Source organism: Sciurus vulgaris, assembly GCF_902686455.1.
Source record: "Sciurus vulgaris genome assembly, chromosome: X".
NCBI lineage: Eukaryota > Metazoa > Chordata > Mammalia > Rodentia > Sciuridae > Sciurus > Sciurus vulgaris.
This window is the reverse complement of record NC_136471.1, coordinates 84,054,120-84,078,897: the sequence shown is the minus strand read 5'-3', so window position 1 is coordinate 84,078,897 and position 24,778 is coordinate 84,054,120. Positions and strand designations below refer to the sequence as shown.

At 38.7% G+C, this 24,778-nt stretch overlaps 1 protein-coding gene across 5 annotated transcripts in view; it reads left to right on the top strand.

The window, feature by feature from the left end:
* HEPH (hephaestin) overlaps positions 1-24,778 on the top strand; it is an 84,970-nt gene that overhangs the window by 26,716 nt on the left and 33,476 nt on the right. For all 5 annotated transcript variants that reach the window (XM_079125052.1, XM_079125050.1, XM_079125048.1 and 2 more), the window contains exons 11-16: positions 2,988-3,199; positions 4,228-4,378; positions 7,227-7,439; positions 16,088-16,301; positions 18,052-18,191; positions 18,984-19,115. In XM_079125052.1, the coding sequence (XP_078981178.1) occupies positions 2,988-3,199; positions 4,228-4,378; positions 7,227-7,439; positions 16,088-16,301; positions 18,052-18,191; positions 18,984-19,115 (1,062 nt within the window). The remainder of the gene's footprint in view (positions 1-2,987; positions 3,200-4,227; positions 4,379-7,226; positions 7,440-16,087; positions 16,302-18,051; positions 18,192-18,983; positions 19,116-24,778) is intronic.

Below are 24,778 nucleotides of genomic sequence, written 5' to 3'. Positions count from 1 at the left end.
ATGTACCCCCAACCTTTTTTTTTAAAATTTTGAGACAGGGTCTTAACATGCTTTTGAGGCTGGCCTCAAACTTGGCATCCTCCTACCTCAGCCTTCTGAGTCATTGGGATTATAGGCATGTGCCACCATGTCTGGCTTAATTTCTTCTTTTCTCTGAGAATATTAGCACATGCTAATTCTAACCCAAAGTAGAAAAAAAAAGACACTGAAATCATAAAGAGCAAATTTGCAGACAAATTTAAAATAAAAGAACATCCTCCAAGGCAAGATTTTTAGTCTTAAAGAAGGAAAAATTGTGTGGGGCCACAATTAGATACATGACAACCAAATGTGACCTATAAACTTTGCCTATTCCTGGTTATAAAAATAGATTTAAGAGACATTTTGGAGATAATTGGAAAATTTGTATATAGACTGGATATTAGATGATATTAGGAAATTTTCTTAGGTATGATAAAAATATTATAGGAACATAGGAGACGCTTGCTGATGTATTTGAGAGTAAAATGTTGTGATATTTGCATTTTGCTTCAAAATGATTCAACAAGCTGGGCATAATGGCGTATGCCTGTAATCCCAGCACCTTAGGAAGCTGAAGCAGGAGGATCACAAGTTCAAGGCCAGTCTTAGCAATTTAGCAAGGCTTTAAGAAACTGAGTGAAGCCCTATTTCAAAATAAAAATTAAAAGGGCTGGAGATGTGGCTCTGTGGTTAAGTGCACTTTGGGTTCAGTCCCTAGTATCAAAAACAAAATTCAACAAAAGCAAACAAACAAAAAAAATCTGTGTGTGTGTATTTTTGTATGTAGATAAATTAGGATCACAAAATATAAGTAATAGACTCTAGGTGGTAAGCTGATCATTGTACCATTCTTTAAAGTATCCTAATGTTTGAAAATTTAAAGAGTTAGGAACAATAAATGAATATGGAAAGTTGAAAATATACAAAATTATACCCCCTTGTTATAAGCTATACTACAAATATTGTCGTATATGCATTTTTTGCCCACTTTTATGATTATATTTATATATATACACATATGAAATTATTTTTGGCATGGGATCTCTCTCTGTTCCCCAGCCTGTTCTCCAGCTTGGGACCTCAAGTGATTCTTCTGTTTCAGCCTCCTGAGAAACTGGTACTATAGACATTTAGCTCCATGTCTGGCCTACCTATATTTTTAAGATGTGGACTTGATGTATCAGAGGATACACACATTAAAAATTTTGTCACCTATATCCAAATTGTTCTCTGAAGAGATTTGTAGTCTTATCTATTTGGAGTTCAATCAACAGTACCTGAGAGGGACCGAATCCTTACAACCTTGCCAACATTGGGGCAGTTTGTTGTTGTTGTTGTAAAGTCTAAGGTGCTTTACAATTTAGATACATCAACAGCCCTTTTTATTTTTTGAGACAGGATCTAATTTACTGAGGGTCTTGCTAAGTTGCTGAGACTGAACTGGAACTTGTGATCTTCCTGCTTCAGTCTCCTGAGTCACTGGGTTTACAGGGATGCACCACCATGCCCTGCTGGCATAGTCTTTTTAATCTTCGTGAAAATGAGAGTCTTGTAGGCAAATAACTCAACAAAATCCCTTTTTTTGGGGTGGGGATTGATGCTAGGGATTAAACTCAGGGGTACTTTACCCCTGAGCTACATCCCAGGTTTTATTTTTATTTTTTAAAATTTTTAGACAGGGTCTTACTATGTTGCTGAGGGTCTTGCTAAGTTGAAGTCACTGTTGTTTTGATTTGCATTTTTTGATTATGTTGACATTCTTATCAGTATTTAATACATATCTATTTCTGAGCATGAACCTTTTTAAAGCTCTTTCTTTTCTTGTCTTTTTTTTCTTCCAGTACTGTGGATTGAACCCAGGGGTGGTGTACCAATCAGCTATATCCCCAGCCCTTTTTACTTTTTAATTTTGTGGTGGGGTCTCCCTATATTGCCTAGGCTTGTCTGGATTTTGTGATCCTCCTGCTTCAGTCTCCAAAATTGCCAGGATTACTGGTATGCACCACCATGCCTGGGTTTTAAGGATCTTGATACATTTTGTTAGCATATTTTCCAAAAGACTTATTTGCATTTACACTTATACCTTTTATAGGTGGGTGAGAAGGATAGGTACCATGAACCACTTCTTACCAGGATTAATTATAATTTATAAAATATTTGCTAATTTGACAAGCAAAATGTTATCTAGGATCTTTCATTTGTACTTCTTTATTTATTTATTTATTTATTTTGGTGCCAGGGATTGAATCCAGAAGTGCTTTACCACTGAACCACATCATCAGCCTTTTAAATTTTTCTATTTTTTAAAATTTTGAGACTGGGATCTCGCTAAGTTCCTGAGCCTAGCTTTGAACTTGCCATCCTTCTGCCTCATACTCCTGAGTTGCTGGGATTAAAGGTGTGTGCCACCTATGGCTTCTTTGATTATTTTGATTTTTTTTCAAAAAAATTTCAACCTGAGAGTATAGTTCTATGGTAGAACCATGCTTAGCATGTGGATGGCCCTGGGCTAAGTCTCTAGCATCACCACAGAAAAAAAAATTCTGTGTGTTGTTTGACCATGTCCTGTGTTCATTTAAGAAATTATAGCCTTAGTGTTTTTTATATATACACACATATACATATATGACTTATACATGCCCACATACACATATGTGCATATTGAAAGGAAAAAGGTATTCAACAATTAGAGTTGTTTAAAGATGCAGTGAGCTATGATGACAGGTAGTGAGTCTCCTATAACTGAAGAGTTTGAAGCAAAAGGGATATAAGAGCAGATAAATGTATATTTTCAAGTCTGGGGTATACAAAGAAGTCTTAAAGTCTATTTTACAATATTCCATTTTGCTGCTGTTGCTTCTGCTGCTCCAAAATGCCTTTGAGGTTTATGATCTTTATCCCACTGTTTGGAACTGATGATCCTCACTCTAGTCAGTGTGATTAATGAGCCCACAATTTCCCTGCAGGCGCGTCTCATCCTGGCTTGGTGGCCAAACCTTTTGAGAAAGTAACATATCACTGGACAGTGCCCCCCCATGCTGGTCCCACTGCTCAGGATCCTGCCTGTCTCACCTGGATGTACTTTTCTGCTGCAGATCCCATAAGGGATACAAACTCTGGCCTGGTGGGCCCCCTGCTGGTGTGCAAGGCTGGTGCCTTGGGTGCAGATGGCAAGCAGGTATTGCCAGAGATGTCTGGCAGGGAAGCCTGGTGGGAGGAGGATGAAGTTGGATTGTTCATAGGAGTCATACATGAAAGTAGGTTTTAGAGGTAAAGGAATGGAAAAAAAATAACCAAGCTGTTGCATCAGAAATTAATAATTGGTGACCTCATGCTATCCTTGCGTGTTATTTTTTTAATCACAAACATACATCTTTCTTAACCTGTTTCTTCCTATTTCATATTTTCCCATCATCATTTCCGTGTTTCTCCTCCTCCTCTCCCTTCCCCTTCTGCTCCCTTTCTTTATTCTCTCCTCTCCCCTCTTCACCTCTTCTCTCCTTCTCCTTTCTCTTCTACCCTGTCCTTTTCCCTATCCCTCTCTCACTTCAGCAGCCCCTAAAAATTTTTCTTAATCCCTAAATGTGCTTTAATATTTGCCAGTCATCTTTGGTATCTAGCCCACCATTTCTAGCTGTGTAACCTTAGACAAGTTACTTAACCCCTCTGACTCGCTTTCCTCTTCTGAAAAAATAAAGGTTTAACTTGGTGGAATATGAAGATTTTCCATGAGGATTAACACAAATAATCCGTATAAAGTTCTTATCATAGTGTTTGGCACATAGTAGACACTCGGCAAATGTGAGTTATAACAATTATTATTACTATGTTTATTTTTAAATTTCCCTCCCTGCTCTCCTAGCCACTATCTGCCATTCCTCTTTCTGGGTATCTCCAGTTTCTCTCCTATCACACTCTGTAATGTTGCTCCCTAATCCTTATCCTATGCCTTTTCCCAGCCCCTTTTCACACATTTCTCCCCTCCATTCTTTTTACTCTGACCGAATTCTCTCATCTGCAATTTGAAGTTACTTGAGGAAAAACTGCCTAGCAACAAGTGCAGCTCTGGGCAGGATGTGTGGGTTTGAATCAGTCTGAAAAAGGAAATGGGAAAAAATCAGTGATCCTTGGATCTCCAGCTGCATAGTACACAACTGCTGAAACCATTGCTATTCCTCCCTCTGCCTTCTTCCACTGGGCCTGAAGAAAGGGATGGATAAAGAATTCTTTCTCCTCTTCACTGTGTTGGATGAGAATAAGAGCTGGTACAGCAATGACAATCAAGCAGCTGCTCTGTTGGATTCCCGCCTGCTCTCAGAGGACGTCAAGGGCTTCCAGGACTCCAATCGGATGCATGGTATGGGGAGTACTTTTGACTTGGGCTACACCTGAGAAGTCCCAAGTAAAATCAAATCAGACCAATTCCCAAAATACTCATCCCATTTGTCAGCTCTGTCAAAGAGACAAGTTGTATTGAGGGATTCAGTCTACAATGGGAGACCTTATTCTTAGTGCCTTCTTTTGTTGTGCCCTGTGTTACACAGTATGGGGACACTTAAAGACAGTATTGTGAGATGAGGATTATGTAAGGAATTCTCTAGAGAGAGTGAAGAATAAGCTGGGATGATACCCTTCCGGACTTGTTTTAATTTTTAATTTTTTAAGTTTTTGGTACTGGGGATTGAACCCAAAGCTCTTTACCATGGAGCCACATTCCCAGCCCTTTTAGTTTTTTTTATCTTGAGACAGGGTCTTGCTAAGTTGCTGAGGCTGGCTTTGAACTTGTGATCCTCCTGTCTCAGCCTCCTGAGTCATTGGGATTACAGGTGTGTGCCACCATGCCTGGCTTGTTTTTATTTTTTATTTTTTGTGATGCTGGGTATTGAACTCAGGGCCTTGTGTGTTAGGGAAATGCTCTACCACTGAGTTATACCCCAAGTCCCTTTCTAGTCTTACCTCTCTCTCTCCTTTTTCTCTTACTACCCTTGCTCCCATTTCCCATACTCCAGCCCAGCTGAATGTTTTTCTCCCCATGAGCATTCTTTGTACCTTGCTAATTTCATGTTTTTGTAATGCTGTGCTCTGCATTAAAAAAAAAAAATTGATTCCTCACATCTTTGCCAGACTGTGGAAATTCTGCCATTCTTTGAAGCCATTCTTTTTGTACTAAAAAAATACATCTTCCATGTAACCACTTTTTTTGCTGGGTTGTGGAGTAGGGGAAGTAACAATGAGCTACATCCCCAGCCCTTTTTATTGTTTTTTAACTTTCAGACAGGGTCTCTTTAAGTTGTGGAGGGTATCCTTAAGTTGTTGAGGCTGATTTTTGATCTTTTGACCCTTTTACCTCAACTTCCTGAGTTGTTGGGATTATAGGCCTGCACCACTACACTCAGCTCATATAACCATTTCTTAGCAATCAAGTCAAGTGATGACACTCTCTCCTGAACTATTATTGTATTTTGGTTAGATAATTGTAATATAAAATTCCATACACTCCTCATTATTATAGTTATTTGTTACATGACTTTGACTTCTGCTACAGTATATTCTTTAAAGGTGAGTATTGTATGTTGTTTACCTCTGCATTCTCTATATTATCTAATACATAGTAAATGTTAATTGAAATTAGTGAACTACCAAATGAATGGGTGGGTGGGTGGGTGAGAGACTGAATGGGAAAACATGGTACCAGTTTCCACAGAGCTCCCAGCAATTTGTAATGAGAATAATAACACCCATGAAACAACTATAGAACAATCCAAGGCATACTATAATTAAGTGCTAAATTGTGTAGAACAGCTTTTAAGTTCAGAGGAGGAGAACATTAATGAGGAACAATCAAGTTAAAGGATTCCTGGAAGAAGAGAGAACTTGAGCTGGGTCTTGAAGACTGAATAGGTTTGCAATCAGAACATTACAGGCAAGGAATCAAGGAGTTAGTAATGTTCCTAGCATCATCCCAGGGGATTATCAAATAAGATGACTCATTAAGGCTGATTCCAGTGGAAGTAGTGATGTAGAAAAGGGGTCAGCTTTAGGCAGGGCTTATTGGATTTTGTGTGTGTGTGTGTTGGGGTGGGGGGAATGTACATGGTGGAAGGATGAGCATGACTGTATTATCTTTTGACTTTGTCTCTTGGTTCCCATTTCCATCTATTTCCAATATCTGGAAAGAGAAGTCAGTTTCATGAGCCAAGTGCATTCCAGTTTGAGTTTCCTGAGCACCTAATTGGTATAAATGATATGCCTGATGCTTAAGCAGTCACATAGATACAGAAAGTGTGCTAGGTCAATATAGTATAGGAGATAGATTTTCAAGTAAATCATTGGACTCTGTAGTAATATTGTGGACGTTTTTAAGTTAAAAGTCTTATGGAAATAAGTGGGGAGGGGGGTAAACTCTGATTCACAGAGGAGGTGATATTTGAGCTAGAACATGATAGATGAGTAGTAGATTGCCATAGAACGACACCAGAAGGTGCAGACTGTTCCAGGTAGAGGTAGCAGCATGTGAAAGTCAACCATTGTTTTCTGAGCACCTATTATGTTTAATGCCTTGGGGATGTAGAGACTGACAGAGCTCACCAGACAATGGTGTGTATATGAGAGGATACAAGGACAGAATTCAGATAGGGGTGCAGGAGGAGGCTATCTGAATAGTTTGGGTCAGAAAGGATAAGGGCCAGAACCTTGTAATAGCAGTGAAGATACAGAGAAGGAGACACTGAGAGCTGAGGATGGAACCTTGGGAGACATAAACATTCTGGAGGGGTGGAGAATCAGAAGAAGATGGAGAACAGTCAGAGAGATGTAAGAGAACTAGAAAGTATAGTGCCACAGAACTCAAGGGAGGAGGGTTTCAGAGAATGGGAGTAGGAGAGGGTATATGTGTGTGTGTGTGTGCGTGCGTGTGTGTGTGTGTGTGTGTGTGTTGTTTGAGAGTAGCTCAGTGTTGCCACTATGTGGTGGTGGAGGAGGAGGGCTGGGAGGTGAGGCCTGAAAGTCCAGCTGGGCTCCCATCCCAAAGACATATTCATGAGTAGAACTAAAGTGGTTTAGAGAAGAAGGCAAAAGAATTGAGGATGATCTGAAAGTTTCAAGTTGTGGGAAACCATAGTACAGAACTGATAACATACTTCTGGCCAGTGTTTTAACTAGTCTGATCTCATCTCCCCATCTTGTCTTGTGTTTTTCTTTTCCAGCCATTAATGGGTTTCTGTTCTCTAACCTGCCCAGGCTGGACATGTGTAAGGGTGACACAGTGGCCTGGCACCTGCTTGGCCTGGGCACAGAGACTGATGTGCATGGAGTCATGTTCCAGGGCAACACTGTGCAGCTTCAGGGCATGAGGAAAGGTGCAGCTATGCTCTTTCCTCACACTTTTGTTATGGCCATCATGCAGCCTGATAACACTGGTAAGTACCTTGAAATCTGGCCCTAGGCTCAGAGGCTTTTTAAAGTAGGGGGCCTAGCTGGGGTTGCAAGGTGGGATGGTTTTTGATGAGAAAAGAAGCAACATATTGAAGGTGAGATTTTTCAAAACACTTTTCTCTTTTCCATCCTCAGTGGGTCCTTCATGTTCTGGTTATTTGGCTTTCTTCTCAACTGCAAGCACAATACAGTGAAAAGGTTGAGGAATCTCTTTCCTGGAATAGTGAGAGAGAAATGAGGATGCTGCCCAGCTTCAGGGAGGTTTCTTACATGGCAGAAGGTGGAGTGATCACATACAGGTTTTATCGATATTGTCCTTGTAGTGGGAGAAAGGTCAATGAGATATACCTATAAGTGCTTTTATCCCTACTGATATTCTATGAGGATTTCTGCAAATTTTCCTATTTATGGTGTTTGTGTGTGTGTGTGTGTGAGAGAGAGAGAGAGAGAGAGGGAGGGAGGGAGGGAGAGAGAGAGAGAGAGAGAGAGAGAGAGAGAGAGAGAGAGAGAGAGAGAGAGAGAGAGAGAGAGAGAGAGAGAGAGAGAGAGACTGGAACAGTTTTAGCTCAGATTTCAGAACCTAGGAACTCACTTCTTTTTTTCCTTAGTTCTTTTCCACACTCCCTTTACCCTTTCCTTCCTTCTTTTCTCTACTGTTTTCTTTCTTGAAGAAATTTGACTAGAATGTTCCACCAGATTCCATTTATTTCTGGCATTTCATAATGCTGCAGTATTTTTTCCAGTCCCTAGGGTGTATTCTTTTTACAGCCAGTAGGTGGCAATAGTGTTTGTAAGAAAAATCTGTCAGTTCTACTCGGTTCCTACTAAACTTTTATTTTAGTCATATGAATTCTATTCATGTTTGGAATAACAATTCTTAAGGAAAATAATTTCCTTCAACAATTGAATAATTACAGCCTGGCTCTGAGTTTGACCAAAAGCATAAAGCTTGTTCTTGGGTCCTCATTGGTTCTCATGTTGGTTAGAGAGAGTTGTTATAAAATTAAAAATATTGTTAATGGAGCTGAAGGGAACAAGAGGAACAAATCATTTCATTGAGGTAGGGGTGGGTGGGGAACTTCTGAATAAGAAAGCCAAATCCCAGATTTAATCTTCTTCCTGTAAAACCAGTCAAACTTCTTAGTCAGGTCTATATGCTTACTCAGGGCTCACTCTTACTTTAAATGAATGAAATTATTTTTGTGCCATGCTGTAGCCCAAGGGGGTGGCAGCGTGCTTATTGTCACAGCTACTTGGAGGCTTATGTAGGAGAATCACTTGAGCCCTCAATTTTGGGACCAACCTGGGCAACAAATCAAGACTCCTTTTCAGTTAAAAAACAAAGAAAAAACACATTATGGTGGATAGTCTAGAGGGAAAGGAGGAGGATGAGTTTACAAGAGTAAAGGCTTCAAATGTTACTTTTGGTTAAGATTCCTGGATTTTGTTACTAGCAAAAGCACAAACCCTTTCCTACTTTCCTTCACATTTTTAGACCTTTAAAACACCTTCCTTTTTTTCATAGAGATTCTAGGTCATAGAATATTGGAACTGGTAGAATATCGTCTAGATCATCTTATTTCACTTTATTTTACTTATAGGTGCAAAGGACAGAAACCTGGATGGGGAAAAATTACTTGTTTAGATCAGAAATATTGTCTCTATTTTTTCCTGCTTTTCCTCTCACTCCTCTTCCTTCAAATATCATTGATTCTTAGTTCTAGATAATTTCTTGCATCAGAGCTTTCCATTTTGCTTATGCAACTTGTTCTGTGATTAAGATGGGAGATCATATTGACTAGCTCTCAAAAACAGGACAAAAGGACCCAGTTTAATGAATGAACCGGGACCAGAATCTGACTTTGGGATTTTGGAGAGACAGGTAGTGATAGGTAATGGCAAATGTACATATGTGTCTGAGCAGCTTTGCAGATGATTTAAAAACATCACTGTGACCAGCTACTGGGAAGACTGAGGTGGGAACCCAGGAGTTCCAAACCAACCTGTGCAACATAGTGAGACCCTGTCTAAAAAATATCACTTTGGAAATTCTAATATGTTATGTGTTGAATGCTAATGAATATGTTTAAAAAACTAGAAAAACAAATGTCTTAAAAATTCAGCAAAATATAATGAGTTTGCATTCTGTGTGCTTGTTGGTGATTTTTTAATTATCTTTTTTCTTTGTCCTAAATTTTAATAAGCTTATATTACATTTAATAGAAAATGACATATTGTTTTTTTTTTTTTTTAATATCACCTTGCATACTAGGCCTCAGCTCTTCCAATAGAACAACTGATACTAGAGCTTTAATAATCAGGGAAAGTAGCAGATAAAAGAGGTAAAGCTTATAATATATTTTTTTCCATTTAATTCATATTAGATTTCTCAGCAGCAAAGAGAATATTTATTACTACCCAGGACCCTCATTAGAGTTTCTTTTCTGTCTTTTGCTAGTGGAGTTTTCTTTCTTGCATCTTTTTTTAAAATTATTTTTTACTTCTTTTTAGTTTTTTTTTTTTTTGCGCAGTACTGGGGATTGAACTCAGGTCCTTGTGCTTATGAGGTAAGCACTCTACCAGCTGAGCTATCTCCCCAGCCCCCTGTTAATGGACCTTCATTTTCATTTTTATGTACTGCTGAGGATTGAATCCAGTGCCTCTGGCAAGTGCTCTACCACTGAGCCGCAACCCCAGCCCCTCTTTCTTCTTTCTTTCACAGTGTTGTGGATTGAGCCGGGGCCTATTTACGTGCCAGGCAAGTGCTCTACCACTGAGCTATATCTCCAACCCCTAGAACTCCTTCCTCATTCATTGTTCTCCCCTTTACTACTTATTTCCCTATTCCATTTCACTCTCTTTTCTCATTTCCCCTTCTCCTGTCAATCTTTTCCCTTTCTTTTTCTTTTCTTTTTAAAATATTCTTCCTTTTCTCCTCCTCTTTCCTTCTTTTTCTTCCGTCTTTTGTCTCCCATCTTGCCCTGTCTTTCCTTTTTCATTTCATCCTTCACTTCTTTTCATCTCTTTTCTCTTTCCTATTTACCCAAATTCCTTCTTCCTATATGTTGCCTCTCCTTTATTTTCTTCCTTTGATTTCTTTATCTTTCCTCTTTATATTCCTTCTCCATTCCCCTCCCTTGTCTCTTTCTGTTCCTTTACTTTCTTTGTATCTTAATTTCTTTCCCATTTGCTGCCTTCTTCTTTTTACCCCTTTTCTTTCCCTTCATTCTGTATCTTTTCTTTCCTTTCTCCTGAATTCCTCTGTCTTTTCTCTGTTTTTCTTTCTCACTTCTTATTTTCTCTTTCTTTTCTATTACATTTTCCCAAAACATTGTAAACAACTGTTCACTCATTGGCTTATGTGCTACGTATGTGAGGATGAATTAGGCAGCTCATAGTTAATGTGAAAAGGAGATAGGAATGTAAACATTATTATTCAGAAGGCTAAGATGATGCTATCTGCCAAGAGTTATGGTAACGCACAGGGAGCTCTGACAAATTTTTCTTGCAGAGTGAAGCTCTGCTTGGAAAGCAGATATTCAGACTGAACTTTTTGTTTTCATTCTGTTTTTGTGCTGCTGGGGATCCAACCCATGGCCTTGCTCATGGTGAGCAGGCACTCTACCACTGAACTACTTCCCCAGCCCCAGACTGAATTTTTAAGGTTGAATAAATTGTTATCAGACATAGAAAGGTGATGTTTGGTGAGGAGGGCCTTATAGGCAGTAAGAACCTTATTGGCAGTGGCTTGTAGGCAGCACCTGCCTAGAGAAGATTGAACTAATTGATTTGATTCAGTGACCCTCAACTTGAGAGAATATGCTAAATGATATTTGTAAATGTGGAGGTACTTTTAGTTATCACAATGACTGAAAAATATGTAGGGGGTGATACTGGTGTATAGAAGGTAGGAGTCAAAATGTTGTCCTAAATGTAGAATAGTGATTAGTATAGGTTTGGGAAAGTGGGAAAGGGTGGATGAAGAGAGGCTGGATTTTTTTTTATACCAGGGATTGAAGTCAGGGGCACTTTACATTTGAGCCATATCCCCGGCCCTATTTTATTTAGAGACAGGGTCTTGCTGAGTTGCTTAGGGCCTCGCTAAGTTGCTGAGGCTGGCTTTGAACTTCCTATCCTCATGCCTTAGCCTTCCAAGCTGCTGGGATTACAGGCGTGTGCCACCATGCCTGATGAAATGCTGGATTTGTTCAGTTCAAGCTGTATGCATGCATAGAAATCCCCATTTATACATACATATACTTGTTAATCAAGTACATACATACATACATACAAACAAGTATACATACATATACTTGTTAATTATTTTAATATAATTAAAATAAAAATACCTGTTGGAAAAAAAAGGCTGAAATGTCCTAAATAATGAAGAATAATTTCACTCAAAATGCTGAAAGCATCCCTATTGAACATGCAGTTTTGAAGGGAGATAGGAAATATCTAAGGATGCAGTTAGAAAGAGGAAGGACTTTGCTAAAGGAGCTAGGACTTTATCTTCTACACTATGGGAACCCATCAAAGGTTTTATTACTTTTATCAAGGTAATGAGTGACAAGATGTGTTTTTCATTTTTGTAAGTTTACTATAGAATACTATGTATAATGGCTATGAGTAAGAATGAATCAGAACCAGTGCAGCACAGCAGAAGACTCTTGAAAGAGATGATGACAGTCTGTCAGTAGTCAGGGCCAATGGATGTGGAGAGAAGGGCAGAATTAAGGGATATTTGGAGAAAGGTAATGTTTTAAGATGGAGAGAGGTAATTTTTTTTTTGGTGGTGCTAGGGTTTGAACCCAAGGCCCTGTGCATGCAAGTCTCACACCCTACCAACTGAGCTATATCCCCAGCCCTGGATTAAGGGATATTTGGGAGAAAAATGACAGGACTTTGCTGAGGAACTGAGCAAGACAAAAAGATGACTGATGTATTCAGCTTCCACTCCAGGTGGATGGATGGTGATGTTAGCTAGATGAACAAATGCAGAAACAGAGGAAGGGTAGTAAGTTGGTAGGATTTGGGTAAAAAGTATTTATCTGAGAGCATGTTAAATTTTAAGTTCTTGGTAAAATCCCTGTTTGGTATTTGTGGGTTGAAATCTAAAGCTAGAAGAGAAGCCTGGAGGGAGAGATTTGGGTGTTCTAATTGTTCAAGTCCATTAGCATGTAGAGTGATAGGAAAGAAAACTTAAGGTAGAAATCTACATTAAGAGGGATGTAGGAAAACAGAAGCCAGAATAAAGGGAAAGCAAAGGATTGATTAATAATAGGAGAAGATTCAGAAGCTAAGAGCATAAGAGTGTTGGGGAAAAAAGTGGCTTTAAGGAGTCAGCATGGCGGCACATGTCTGTAATCCTAATGACTTGGGAGTCTGTGACAGGAGGATCACAGGTGTGAGGCTAGCCTTAGTAGTTTATCTAGACTGTGGTTGAGTACCTGTGGGTTACTCCCCAGTACCACAAAAAAAGGGGTTTGGACAAAAATGTTCACATGAGAAAGTTCAGATGATGTGTGTAACCCAAGGTTCTATGAATTCCTCAGAATGTCTTCTACTTGTTTTTATCCCCTCAAGGAATCAGCAGACTTTCTTTTCACACTAGACCCTGACCCTTAATTTTTGGACAGTGTATGTAATCACTCGTTGGTGCACACATTAATTCACTCAGCACCTATATATTCACATCTTCTCTGTGCTAAGACTGGGGTAGTGAGCAAACAAGATATATGACCTTTGCTCATAGGGGACAGCCTCAGTAAACACAGAAGTAAAATAAGATAGTTTCAGATGGTGATACATGTCATGAAGGAAATAAAATACAGTGAGGTGATAAAATAATGGAGGTCTTACATTAGATAATGGTGTTCAAGAATCTCTGAAGCCAGGCATGATGGCACATGCCTGTAATCCCAGTAACTTGGAAGGTTGAGGCAGGAAGGTTTCAAGTTGGAGACCAGCCTCAGCAATTTAGTGAGGCCCTAAGCAACTTAAAGATTTCCTATCTCAAAATAAAACTAAAAAGGGCTGGAGATGTGACTCTGTGGTAAAGCTCCCCTGGGTTCAATATCCTCTGTACCAAAAAAAAAAAAAAAAAAAAAAAAAAAAAAAGAGAGAAGAAAATCTGAGAAAAGCATTTTAAGCAAAGGGACCAGTAACTGCAAATACCCTACAGGGGCAACAAGTGTGGCTTGTTCAAGGATCAGAAAGAAGGCAATATGGTAGAGTGTAGTGAGCTAGGGGAACCCATTTGATGGAAAGTCATAGAGGTTGATAAAAGTAAATTGTGTAAGGCCTTGTAGATCATAGTCAGAAGCTTGGTTATTATCCTGAATATAAGTAGAATATTTAAAGCAAAGATGCAGTGTGCTCTGGATTATATTTGTTAAATAGCCCTGTGTGGATAATGTTGGAGAGGGCAGGAGAAGCAGAGATGATGTTGGGAGGCTATAGCAAATTTTTAGGTAACACATAATGGAAGAGTGGATTAGAGGAATGTCAATGAAAGGATGCACACACACACACACACACACACACACACACACACACACATATATACATGTATATATTTATTTGTTTATTTTTTGGTACTGGGGATTGAATCCAAGGATGCATAACCAATGAGCCACATCCCCAACTCTTTTTATTTTTATTTTTTTTTAAATTTTGAGACAGGGTCTCACTAAGTTGTTTAGAGCCTTATAGCTCTAAACTGCAACTGGCTTTGAACTTGCAATCCTCCTTCCTTAGCCACCAGAGTCACTGAGATTACAGGCATGCCCCACTGCATCTGTCTGAAAGGATAATTTTGGTGGAAGAACTAATGGGATTTACTGATGGAACAGATGGGAGAGGTCATAATAAAAATAGAATTTGGAAGTAGGTATGGAAACAAAATGGGAACTCATTCTTTCAATGTGTATATAAAATAGTGTAAGGGACTATTTTTTTCTGGTACTGGGGATTAAAGCCAGGGCTTCACACATTTACCACTGAGAAATATCCATAGCCCTTTTTATTTTAGTTTTTGGTACCAGGGATTGAATCCAGGGGTGCCTAATCATGGAGCCACACCCCCAGCCCTTTTTTATATTTTATTTAGTGACAGTGTCTCTCTAAGTTGCTTTAGGGCCTGGCTAACTTGCTGAGGCTGACTTTGAACTCACAAGCCTCTAGTCTCAGCCCTCTTGAGCCACTGGGATTACAGGCATATGCCACTGCTCCTGACCATAGCTCTTTTTAAAAATTTATTTTATTTTGAAGCAGGGTTTTGCTAAATTTCCCAGACTGGCCTCCAACTTGTGTTCCTCATCCCTCAGCCTCCTGAGTAGCTGGGATTATAGAATTGTGCCACTACTCCTGGTACAAGGGAACATTTTAAAAGACAGGATCACTTAGTTCTTAACCATGTTTTTAGATATAAAGTGTATTAGGAATGGAGAGGCCAAGAATGTAGAGTCAATTTTGGAAAGAATAGTCAGGGAAGGCTTTCTGGAAGAGATGAAACACGAATTGGGTCTTAGAGAATAAATGAGCCCTCATAACTTTTGTGGGTAGGGTGGGCAGATGACTTCCAGACAGAGGGTAATAACATGAGTGAAAATTTCCAGATAGGAATGAAATATGGGAGAGAAACAGAGTTAGATTTAGCTGGAGCAATAGTTGACCTTGGAGCAGTGTTTGAAAAGTTGTACTGGGTCAATAGTTTGGGGCTAGCTAATTAGAATGCTTTGAAAGCCAGGAAGAAGAGTTTGTTATGATGGGATAGGCAGTGGGCAGCAATATAAAGGAACAATGTGAATAATGTGCTAAGAAAGTTAGCTTCTTTTGATCAACATTCTCTGAGCCCAAGTGTGTCCTTGACATAAAAATCTGGAGCTTGAGATCAGGTTCAGGCAGCTCTGCAACACAGACATTAAGACCAATATCTCAACATTTTATTATAAAAACCTAGGGAAGGCCTTTCCAAAGCTCTCTTATGTAATCATCCTTGTGGTCAAAAAGTTCCTTTGTTAATAGCTATTCAAGCCCACCTTTATTTCTTTGGTACTTGGTAGAAAAAGGACATAACTTTATGGTCAATGCCATCTTCAGAATCATAATTATTGAATTTTGTTTACTTATGTGTAGCTTTGCTTATTAAACATTTACTATATACTGTGCTAAGAACTGTATACACATTAATGTATTGAATTCTAAAACAATTACATTAAATAAGAAAATTGATCCTAGTGAAGGAGATGATGCATTTAGAAATTGCTGCAAGATTATATAGCTAATAAATGACAGATATGGTTATCGATCACTCCGTTTTGCCCAGAACTGAGAGATTTACAGGGATGTGGGACTTTAAGTACTAAAACTAGGAAAGCCCTCAGCAAACAGGGAGGAATTGGTCTTTCTAATGGCAGACTTTAGATTCTAAGCCAGACAGTATAGCTTTGAGTTGAAGTTCTTAATCTATATGCTCATTGTTCACAACAAACTTTTTTTATCTAATGCATAGAAGAGTTTTATCCTGCACTTCCCATTCTCTGCATTACATGTAGGGAGAGTCTGGAAACACCCCAGGTACTTCTCAGGTATATTTGGAGTCAGGTTTTGTTCTCTGATCCTCCTTTAGGAATATTTGAAATTTACTGCCAGGCAGGCAGCCACCGAGAAGCAGGGATGAGGGCCATCTATAATGTATCCCAGTGTCCTGGCCGCCATGTGAGCCCTCGCCAACGCTACCAAGCTGCAAGAATCTACTACATCATGGCAGAAGAGGTGGAGTGGGACTATTGTCCTGACAGGAGCTGGGAACTGGAATGGCATAACAAGTCTGAGAAGGACAGGTAAGACTTCAGAAAAGGAGAGATCACACTTTCTTTTTTAAAACTTTTTTTGGTAATAGATAGACACAATACCTTTATTTATTTATTTATTTATTTATTTATTTTTATGTGTTGCTGAGGATCGAACACAGCGCCTCATGCATGCTAAGCAAATGCTCTACCACTGAGCTACAACAACAGTCCCCACACTCTCGTGAGAAACATTTTTTGCAGATGAGGATACTGAAGCTGAGAGGAAAAGGCACTTATCTAAGGTCACTAAAACAATAGCAACAAAATTGGGACAAGGGACTAAAGTGCAGGTTTTCTGAATTCCAGCTCAGTGATTTTTAAAAAAAAAAATCTTGGAGGCTGGGGATATAGCTCAGTTGGTAGAGTGTGAGCCTTGCAAGCACAAGGCCCTGGGTTCAATTTCCAGCACCACAAACAATCTTGGTTTGTAATGGGGCTGAAGAGTAAAGGATCTTGCCCTCACCCTCACCCTCTTAGTCTTTGCCTCCCTTCTTCTAGTTGGCTGTAAATACTTACCCTAGGACTTAAATTTCATAGAGAATTTCTTTGACAAACTAAATACCTCAAGCTCATTCATTAAGGTACAGACTAATCTGTATAGCAAAATATGCCCAAAACAGAGTAAACATCTTATTTCTTTTTTATATAATAGTACAGATATGAGCAGCCCATGGCTGGTAGGTAAACTATGTCACCCTCAATCCCTGTGTTCATCTCTAGGACCAAGGTGCCTGTTCTGCTTATCGCTATTCCTAGCTATCAAGTCAGGGCAAGTAACATTGTTTGTAAGTAGATGACCTAGAAGTTGCACGCATCACTTTCTCTCATGCCCCATTGCCTTATTCCTATGAACTTATTCCTATGGCCATACTTGGATGTAAGAAAGCCATGAGCTCAGCTAGAACCTAGATGATTCTATTACTAAAATGGAAGGAGGAGAGACTCAAAACTGAGGTACACATTAGCAGTCTCTACTCATTCGTTTTTGTTGCTCTCACTGCCCTTTATATTGGTTGTTTAAAGTTGAAGTCTTCTTGCTAACCTGCTGTGGGAGTTAGGAAAAGTGAATTTCCTTCTCTGAACCTTGGTTTACTTATCTATGATTTATAGTTGAAAGAACATGATGACAGAAGGAGCAGCAGGCTTGATTCTAAGCCCTGGCTCTCTTTCTGGTTGGCATTGTTTCTAGATATGTTCTGTCACTTTCTTACTACTGACTGCACATTTGAGACCACCTATTTCATAGGCCTATTTGGAATGTCAAATGATGACATGAATAATAAAGCTATTTATAAACTGGAAATCATCCCATAAGGAGAAATATGTAAGATTTCACTTCCTTCCTCTTTTAATCCTTTACCATTATCAGCAGCAGTAGCAGTAGTTAATTCTCTCCTGACACCTTGTACTTGTCCTTTTGTCAAATTAATTCCATCTAAGACCTCATTAAGGCCAGAGCTAGAGTCCAGGGCTTCTGATTCTTAGCCCAGTGTATTTGCTATATTAATTGTACTACAGATTTCTATCTGAATGATGGAAACAAGAAACATAAATGGATTCTGAAGCCTGCCATCTGTAATTGTGGTTATACAGCCAATGTGGGGAGCAATCTGACATTAGAAAGAATACATCCACATCTTTCATTTGTGATATGAGAATGGTTCTGACATAACTTCCCCATATCTGGGAATGAAGGGTTGAAGGTTAGGTGCTGATAGCTCCCTTTGGATTCCTCTAGTTATAGTCACATCTTCCTGAGCAACAAGGATGGTCTTCTGGGTTCCAGATACAAGAAAGCTGTATTCAGGGAATATACTGATGGTACATTCAGGATCCCTCGGCCAAGGTCTGGATCAGAGGAGCACTTAGGAATTTTGGGTAAGGAAATTGTACTTCCCTCCTAGTATCTAGAAGCCTGAGCTTCTTTTAGGGGAGCTATGTCACATTACAAAGACATTCCCATTCTTCATTCTTAATTTTTCTTGGTATTATAAGAAGTATGATAATATTTTATGATGCAGCCATGAAAACAAACACTAAAGGGAAAGGGGAAGTATGAACTCTGCTGCAACTAGAACCAAGTTTTTCCAGGTTTTCTACATCTTTGAGGCATAGGGTGTTTCTGAGGCTGGTAGATTTTTGAAGATGCAATGGTCAGGAGATTTTGGTTTATTAAAAATGGAAAAAGTGATACAGGGAACAATTATTCCCCCACACCCCATTTTAATTATCACTGTAGTTTTTCTTATTTTACTTTTTTAGGATTCAGTGGGTTTCCTTATTCATATCCAGGCACAGAAGGGGACCCACTGGCCTCTGAAGAGATTTCAGCTATTCAGCATTCTGTGCCAAACTCTAACCCCTTACCATCAACGATTCCATAGAGTTCTGATTATCCAGAGCCTTGGGCTGTTATTAGGTAGAGGCTTGGGGTGGAAAAAAGGGGGGTAAATGGAGGCATGATCTTGGCATTGAAATATCCTTATGCAGTGGGTAACAGTGTCAGTTAAAGGATTCTTAATCAAAGAATGGAGCCAGCAATGACTTTCAGTCTCAGAAGATCCCTTCTCAGGACAAACCCCTAATCCAATGGAGCTCTCAGATATTTTCCTTTTCTTAATATTTTCTATTCCACTCCCCACTAATAAAAATTTCTATTGCACATACTAGGTCCACTTATCAGAGGAGAGGTTGGTGATATCCTGACTGTGGTGTTCAAGAATAATGCCAGCCGCCCTTACTCAATGCATGCCCATGGAGTGCTGGAATCTGGTACTGGCTGGCCACGGGCTGCTGAGCCTGGTGAGTGAGAACACTGAGTGAAGGGACAAAAGATATATAAGTCTTTGCCTTGCTCCTTTAAAAAATGACACCCTTGCAGGATGAGGGGTGTATCTCAGTGTATAGTACTTGCTTAGTATGCACAAGGCCCTGGGTCCAATCCCTAGTTCCACATACTCAAACACACCAGAACTGGGGATATAGCTCAGTGGTAGAACATATGCTTTGCCTGAATTTGTCTCTATGAAATACTCAGTTCAATTCCAGAACAGGGTGTAGTATAAGTGTAATAAGTGTAAAATAGGAGTTTTTACACTGTGATATGTAGGTGGAAAAGAGGGTACTTAATCTAATGTTCATATGGTCAATCATGGTTTTCCAATCAATCATGGTGTTGTATAACTATGTAATCCTAGTGACTCAGGAGGCTGTGGCAGGAGGACTGCAAGTTGGAGGCTAGCCTGTACAACTTAGGGAGACCTGGTCTCAAAATAAAAAAAAATTGTGGAGATATAGCTCAGTGATAGAGCAGTTGCCTTAAATGCGTTAGGCCCTGGATTCAATCCCTGTACAGAAAAAAATGCTTCCCAGAGTAGATGGTATCACAGCTGAAATCTAAATTTGTAAATTGGTAGTTTTTAAACTTTACTGTGCATTAGAATCATGTACTTGTTAAAACATATATTTCTGGGATCAACCCCCAAATTCTCTGATTCAGTAGATTTGTGATGAGACTCAAGAATTTACTAGTTTAAACATGTTCTCAGGTGATACTCATGCTGTTGATTCAGTAACTGGACTTTGAAAACTGCTGACCTAAAGAATAAGAAAGAGGCCTATGTGTGAAGGGTAGTGTGGGAGAAAATCAAGGTAAATGAAATTGTAGATGTAGGCTATGCATTGTGTAAAATCCCAATGTTAAGCAAGATGAAAAATGGAGTAGGGCAAAAGAGATAAATTCTGGTGAAAAGATAGATTAAAATGATCAATGAGGTAAATGAAAGAGGATTTGTGATTATTTTGATGTTCAAAGTAAGAAAGATAAGACTCTTTAAGGGCTGGGGTTGTGGCTCAGTGGTAGAGCATTTTCCTTGCATGAGTGAGGCACTGGGTTCAGTTCTCAGCACCACATATAAATAAATGAATAAAATAAAGGAATACTGACATTTTAGAGTAAAAGTTTGAATAATATCCCAATATTTCTTGTGGACAGTGGGTAAACGGTGATATTCTTCAAGGTAGAGAATCTGGGACAAAGCTGACTTGAGATAGGATTTGGCTGTTGATGAGTTTACTTTTGAATTTGTTGAATCTGAGATGTCTGTAGTATGACCAAATATAGATACCAGATATAAAGATCTGGAGCTCAGGAGAATGGTATGCTCTTCAGGAATAGATGTGGGAAGCATTGATATTTAGGTAGTTGTAGTCATAGGATGAATGTAGTCAGTAGAACGAGTCTATAACATGAGACAATAAGAGTTCTAAAATGAGATCCTGAGGAAAACCAATTTTATAGGAAAGTACTGATTGAAAAGTGAGCAAGATGCTAAGAGAAAAACCAGAAGAAAATAGCATCCATAGATGTTAAAAGGCTGTCATTTCAAGGATAAAGTAGTCAAAATATTGCAGCTACTTCAGAGATGTTAAGTATTGTAAAACCAGAAAACATTCCATTTGTTGGCAACAAGGGTATAAGTGGTGATTTTGATAAGTTGGTAGAGAAAGAAGCTGTATTAGATTAAAGGGTGATTGGGAGATGTGGGATTGGAGACAGTGTGACTTAATTTTAAGACTTAGGCTGTTTAAGTCTTATGAGTGCAGGTGATGAGACAATCAGGTGTGTGATCAAGGGCTAAAGTGAAGGTGAAGCACACTGAACTTGAGATTAAGTGACTGATCGATTGGAGTGTTGAGTGAAGGCATCTATAGGGAACTTGAAGTCACTCAGAAGGATGGTAGGGATTTAGGTGCAAAGGAAGATAGAGATCCAGGTATTAAAATAAAAAATAAATGATTAAAAGGAGAGAAGGGATACATTAGAAGCCAGGAAACCAGTTGGAATGTTGTTGTAATCCATAGAAATGATGATGATAGAAGTGGTAGGAAATGAGAATGGAGAGAATTAGATGGGTTTAAGAGATATTATGATAGAATCAATAGGATATGATGATTGAAGAGTGTTAAGAGAATAATGGTGAAGCCAAAGATAATGAGCAAAGTTTTGGATTAAGCCCTTGGATATGGGGAACTCCTGTAAAGTTAAAAAAAATACAGGAAGCCAGGAACAGTTTTTTGTTTGTTTGATATTTTGAGGGGGTTATCAAATATATTTTTGAATGACTTAATATGAGGTATGTGTTAAGATATCCTGGTGGGATTGAGAGAGCCAAAACAACAGGAGGTTATACTCAGTCAGAAAAATGAGCACATAAGTACAAAGAGATACTTTGAGTAGTCCTGGATATTACCAGCCATTAGTAACTATAATGGATGATAGTTGAAATCATGGAAATATGTGTGATCAACCAGTGAGGACTGTGTGGAGGAACAGTAATATCAACCTGAGAATGAAACTTTGAAAATTACCATTATCTAAGAGGAGGTAATCTATGCTAAATAATTTATATACTTAAAGCAGTTATAATCACAGTCACAATTGGATATTTTTGTACTGAAATGCAATGACCTGTATGTAAAATTCATTTGAAAAAATAAAGAATATCTTAGCAAGAAGAGCCAAAACTTTAAAAAATATTTATTTATGAGAGGAAGACTAGAACATCCTTATGGTTTAGCATTATTATAAAAGTACGATAATTAAAGCAGCATGGTTCTGTAAAATAAATCAATACAACAAAATAAAAATTCCTAAAACAGAACAAAGCTTCTGCCTTTGTCAATGGCAGTGGGAGTACTTTTATTCCATGAGTAGCCCCTACTTCTGCTTTCTGTCCCCTTCTGCACTAGCTCCTCACTGGGAGAGGTTATTAATCAGAACCCAGGATTTTTGCTAAACAGTGACTTACTGGAGTACTGTTTCTTTTATTTTACTATTCCTTATTCTGCCTACTTGGTAGGTTTATCTGTGTCTGCAACTGGGTGAGTTGGATATGTGAATTAGGGCAGGACTTACACTGCAAATCTTAGCAATGCATCTAGAAAGAGGAAGCCTTGCTTAGACATTTAAGTCAAAGCTTTAGTCTTCAATTCAGCTCTTCTCAGAGTTCTACAATAGGGGTTAGTGGACATTGACTCAGCTGTTATATAAGTGATACTTCAGTTTTCATTTGACCACTATTCTTTACAGTTTTCTCAGTTAACACCCAAAGAAAAGGAATGAGTAAAGTCAGGTTTTCCTATGCTCCTGGATTAATACCAACATGATAGCATTGAAATCTTGATTCTTGCCTTTAACACTGAGTATGTATAAAAGAATCATATTAGAAAAAGCTAGTATTGTGGGGAAAGAAAGGAAAAATTGAATAAATTGTTTTAGGATGAGTGATTATCCTTTGGGGAAAAATAAAACTAGATTATTGTCTATTACCACATGCTAAAGTAAATTACAAATGGATAAAAGGAAAAAGAACTAAAATAAAATATAAGTGGACATATATCTGGACTCAGGGTGAAGACAGCTTTTTCTGAGTTTAAAGGCAAAAGAGGAGAGTCATATATAATATTGTTACTATATGAAGTGTTTTACAAAATAAGTGACTATTGCAAAAGTGAAAATGAGTGAAGCATATAAGCAGGAAGTGTATAAAAGCATAAATATAAATATATAACAGAATATGAAGGAATTTTGGGGTCACTAATAAATAATATAGGGAAAAATGGGCGAATAAAACCAATGTAGTCCCTGTCCTCATAAATTATACAGTCTACATTGTAAAGGCAGGTAATAAGCAAGAAAACAAGTATGGACAGGTATATTTTGGGAATAAGTGCTATAAGGGTGGCAGAAGGGAATAATGGGATAGAGTGGAGAAAGAGATAGATAGATCTTCTTGAGGTAGTGCAATTTAATATGTGACCTGAGGACTGAGAATAAGCTAGTACAGCATCAATGAGAAAAGTATCAGAGGAAGGAGTAAACATTTCAAGGAAAAGGAATAGCAAGGGTAAACACCCTGAAGCAAGAGTGTATTTAGTAAGATCCAAACAGTCGGGTAAGGTGGAGCATGCCAGTAATCCAAGAGGCTGTAGAGGCTGAGGCAGGAGGATCACGTCTTCAAAGCCAGCCTCAGTAATTTAGCAAGGCCCTAAGCAACTTAGCAAGACCATGTCTCAAAATAAAAAATAAAATGGGCTGGGGATGTTGCTTAGTGGTTAAGCATCCCAGGTTCAATCCTTCATAACAGTAACAACAACAGAACACCAAAACAAACAAAAACCAGCAAGGCAGTTATTATGGCTTGACAGGAAGAAGGGTAGGAAAAAAGGTCAAAAGTTAAAAGTAGAAAGACTGAGGGGAGTAGATTATGTTGGGTTGTACAGGCAATCGTAGGGACTTCAAGTGGGTTTGTGAAGATATTCAAGGGTTGTGACATGATGATCTGATGTTCATTTTACTGTGATCAGTCTGTTTTTGGTGGTGCTGAAGCTTGAACCCAGGTCCTCAGCCATGGCAAATACTCTATTGCTGAGCCCCAGTCCCAGACACTAACATCAGTTTGGGTGCTGTGCTGAGAAGAGATTGTAGGAAGACAAGGGAGGAAAGAAAGGAGGTATCTAGAAAGTAATGCAGTAATCCTGTGAGAAATGATGATAGTATGAACTAGGATGAGATGAGTAGAAGTGGTGAATAGTGATCAGATTCTGGATATTTTTTTAAAGATCCAGTAGAACTGGTTGATGTTCAGGATGTAGGTAGGAAAAAAAAAGGAACTGTAAAAGATAGTTTCAATGTTTTGGTCTGAACCAGCAGAAACATTGTTGGCATTTAATGAAATAGGGAAGATTTAAAGCAGCAGGTCTTGCATGGAAGATAGTTTCATTGTGGGGCATGTGAAGTTTCAGGTATCAGATATTCAGATGCACATATCCAGAAGGTAGTTGGCTATTCAAGTGTAGAAATTAAAGGACATGTGGACTGTTTATAAATATTTGAGAGTCATCACCACGTAACTCAAGCCTGTAATCCCAGTGATTTGGGAGACTGAGATGGAAGGATTGCAAGTTCCAGAGCAGCCTTGGCAATTTAGTGAAAGCTTGTTTCAAAAAATAATGAAAGGGTTGTGGGTGTAACTTGGTGGTGGAGTGCCCCTGGATTCAATCCCCAGTACCAAACAATAAAATCAAACCCACATGTCCTTAAATATGCAATGTAAGATGTATTGAAAACCTCAAACAAAATCCTGAAAATAGTCAGAAATAATCACATATAAAGGAATAAAGATAAAAATTGGTGCTAATTTCTCATTAGAAAACAGAAGCCAGAAGACAATTGTATATCTTTAAATTGCTGAAATAAAAACACTGAATTCTGTGCACAGAATTCTATGCACAAGAAAAATAAGAATAAACACATTCTCAGAAAAAAAAAATCTATGAGACTACATTTCCCTCAGACCTATATTGAAAGAAATGTCAAAAGTGTTTCAGGAATTCCCTGAACCAGGGCAGCGAGTTCCTGCCTGCAGGTTGCTTCAGGGACCAGGACAGGGCAGCCAGGGACT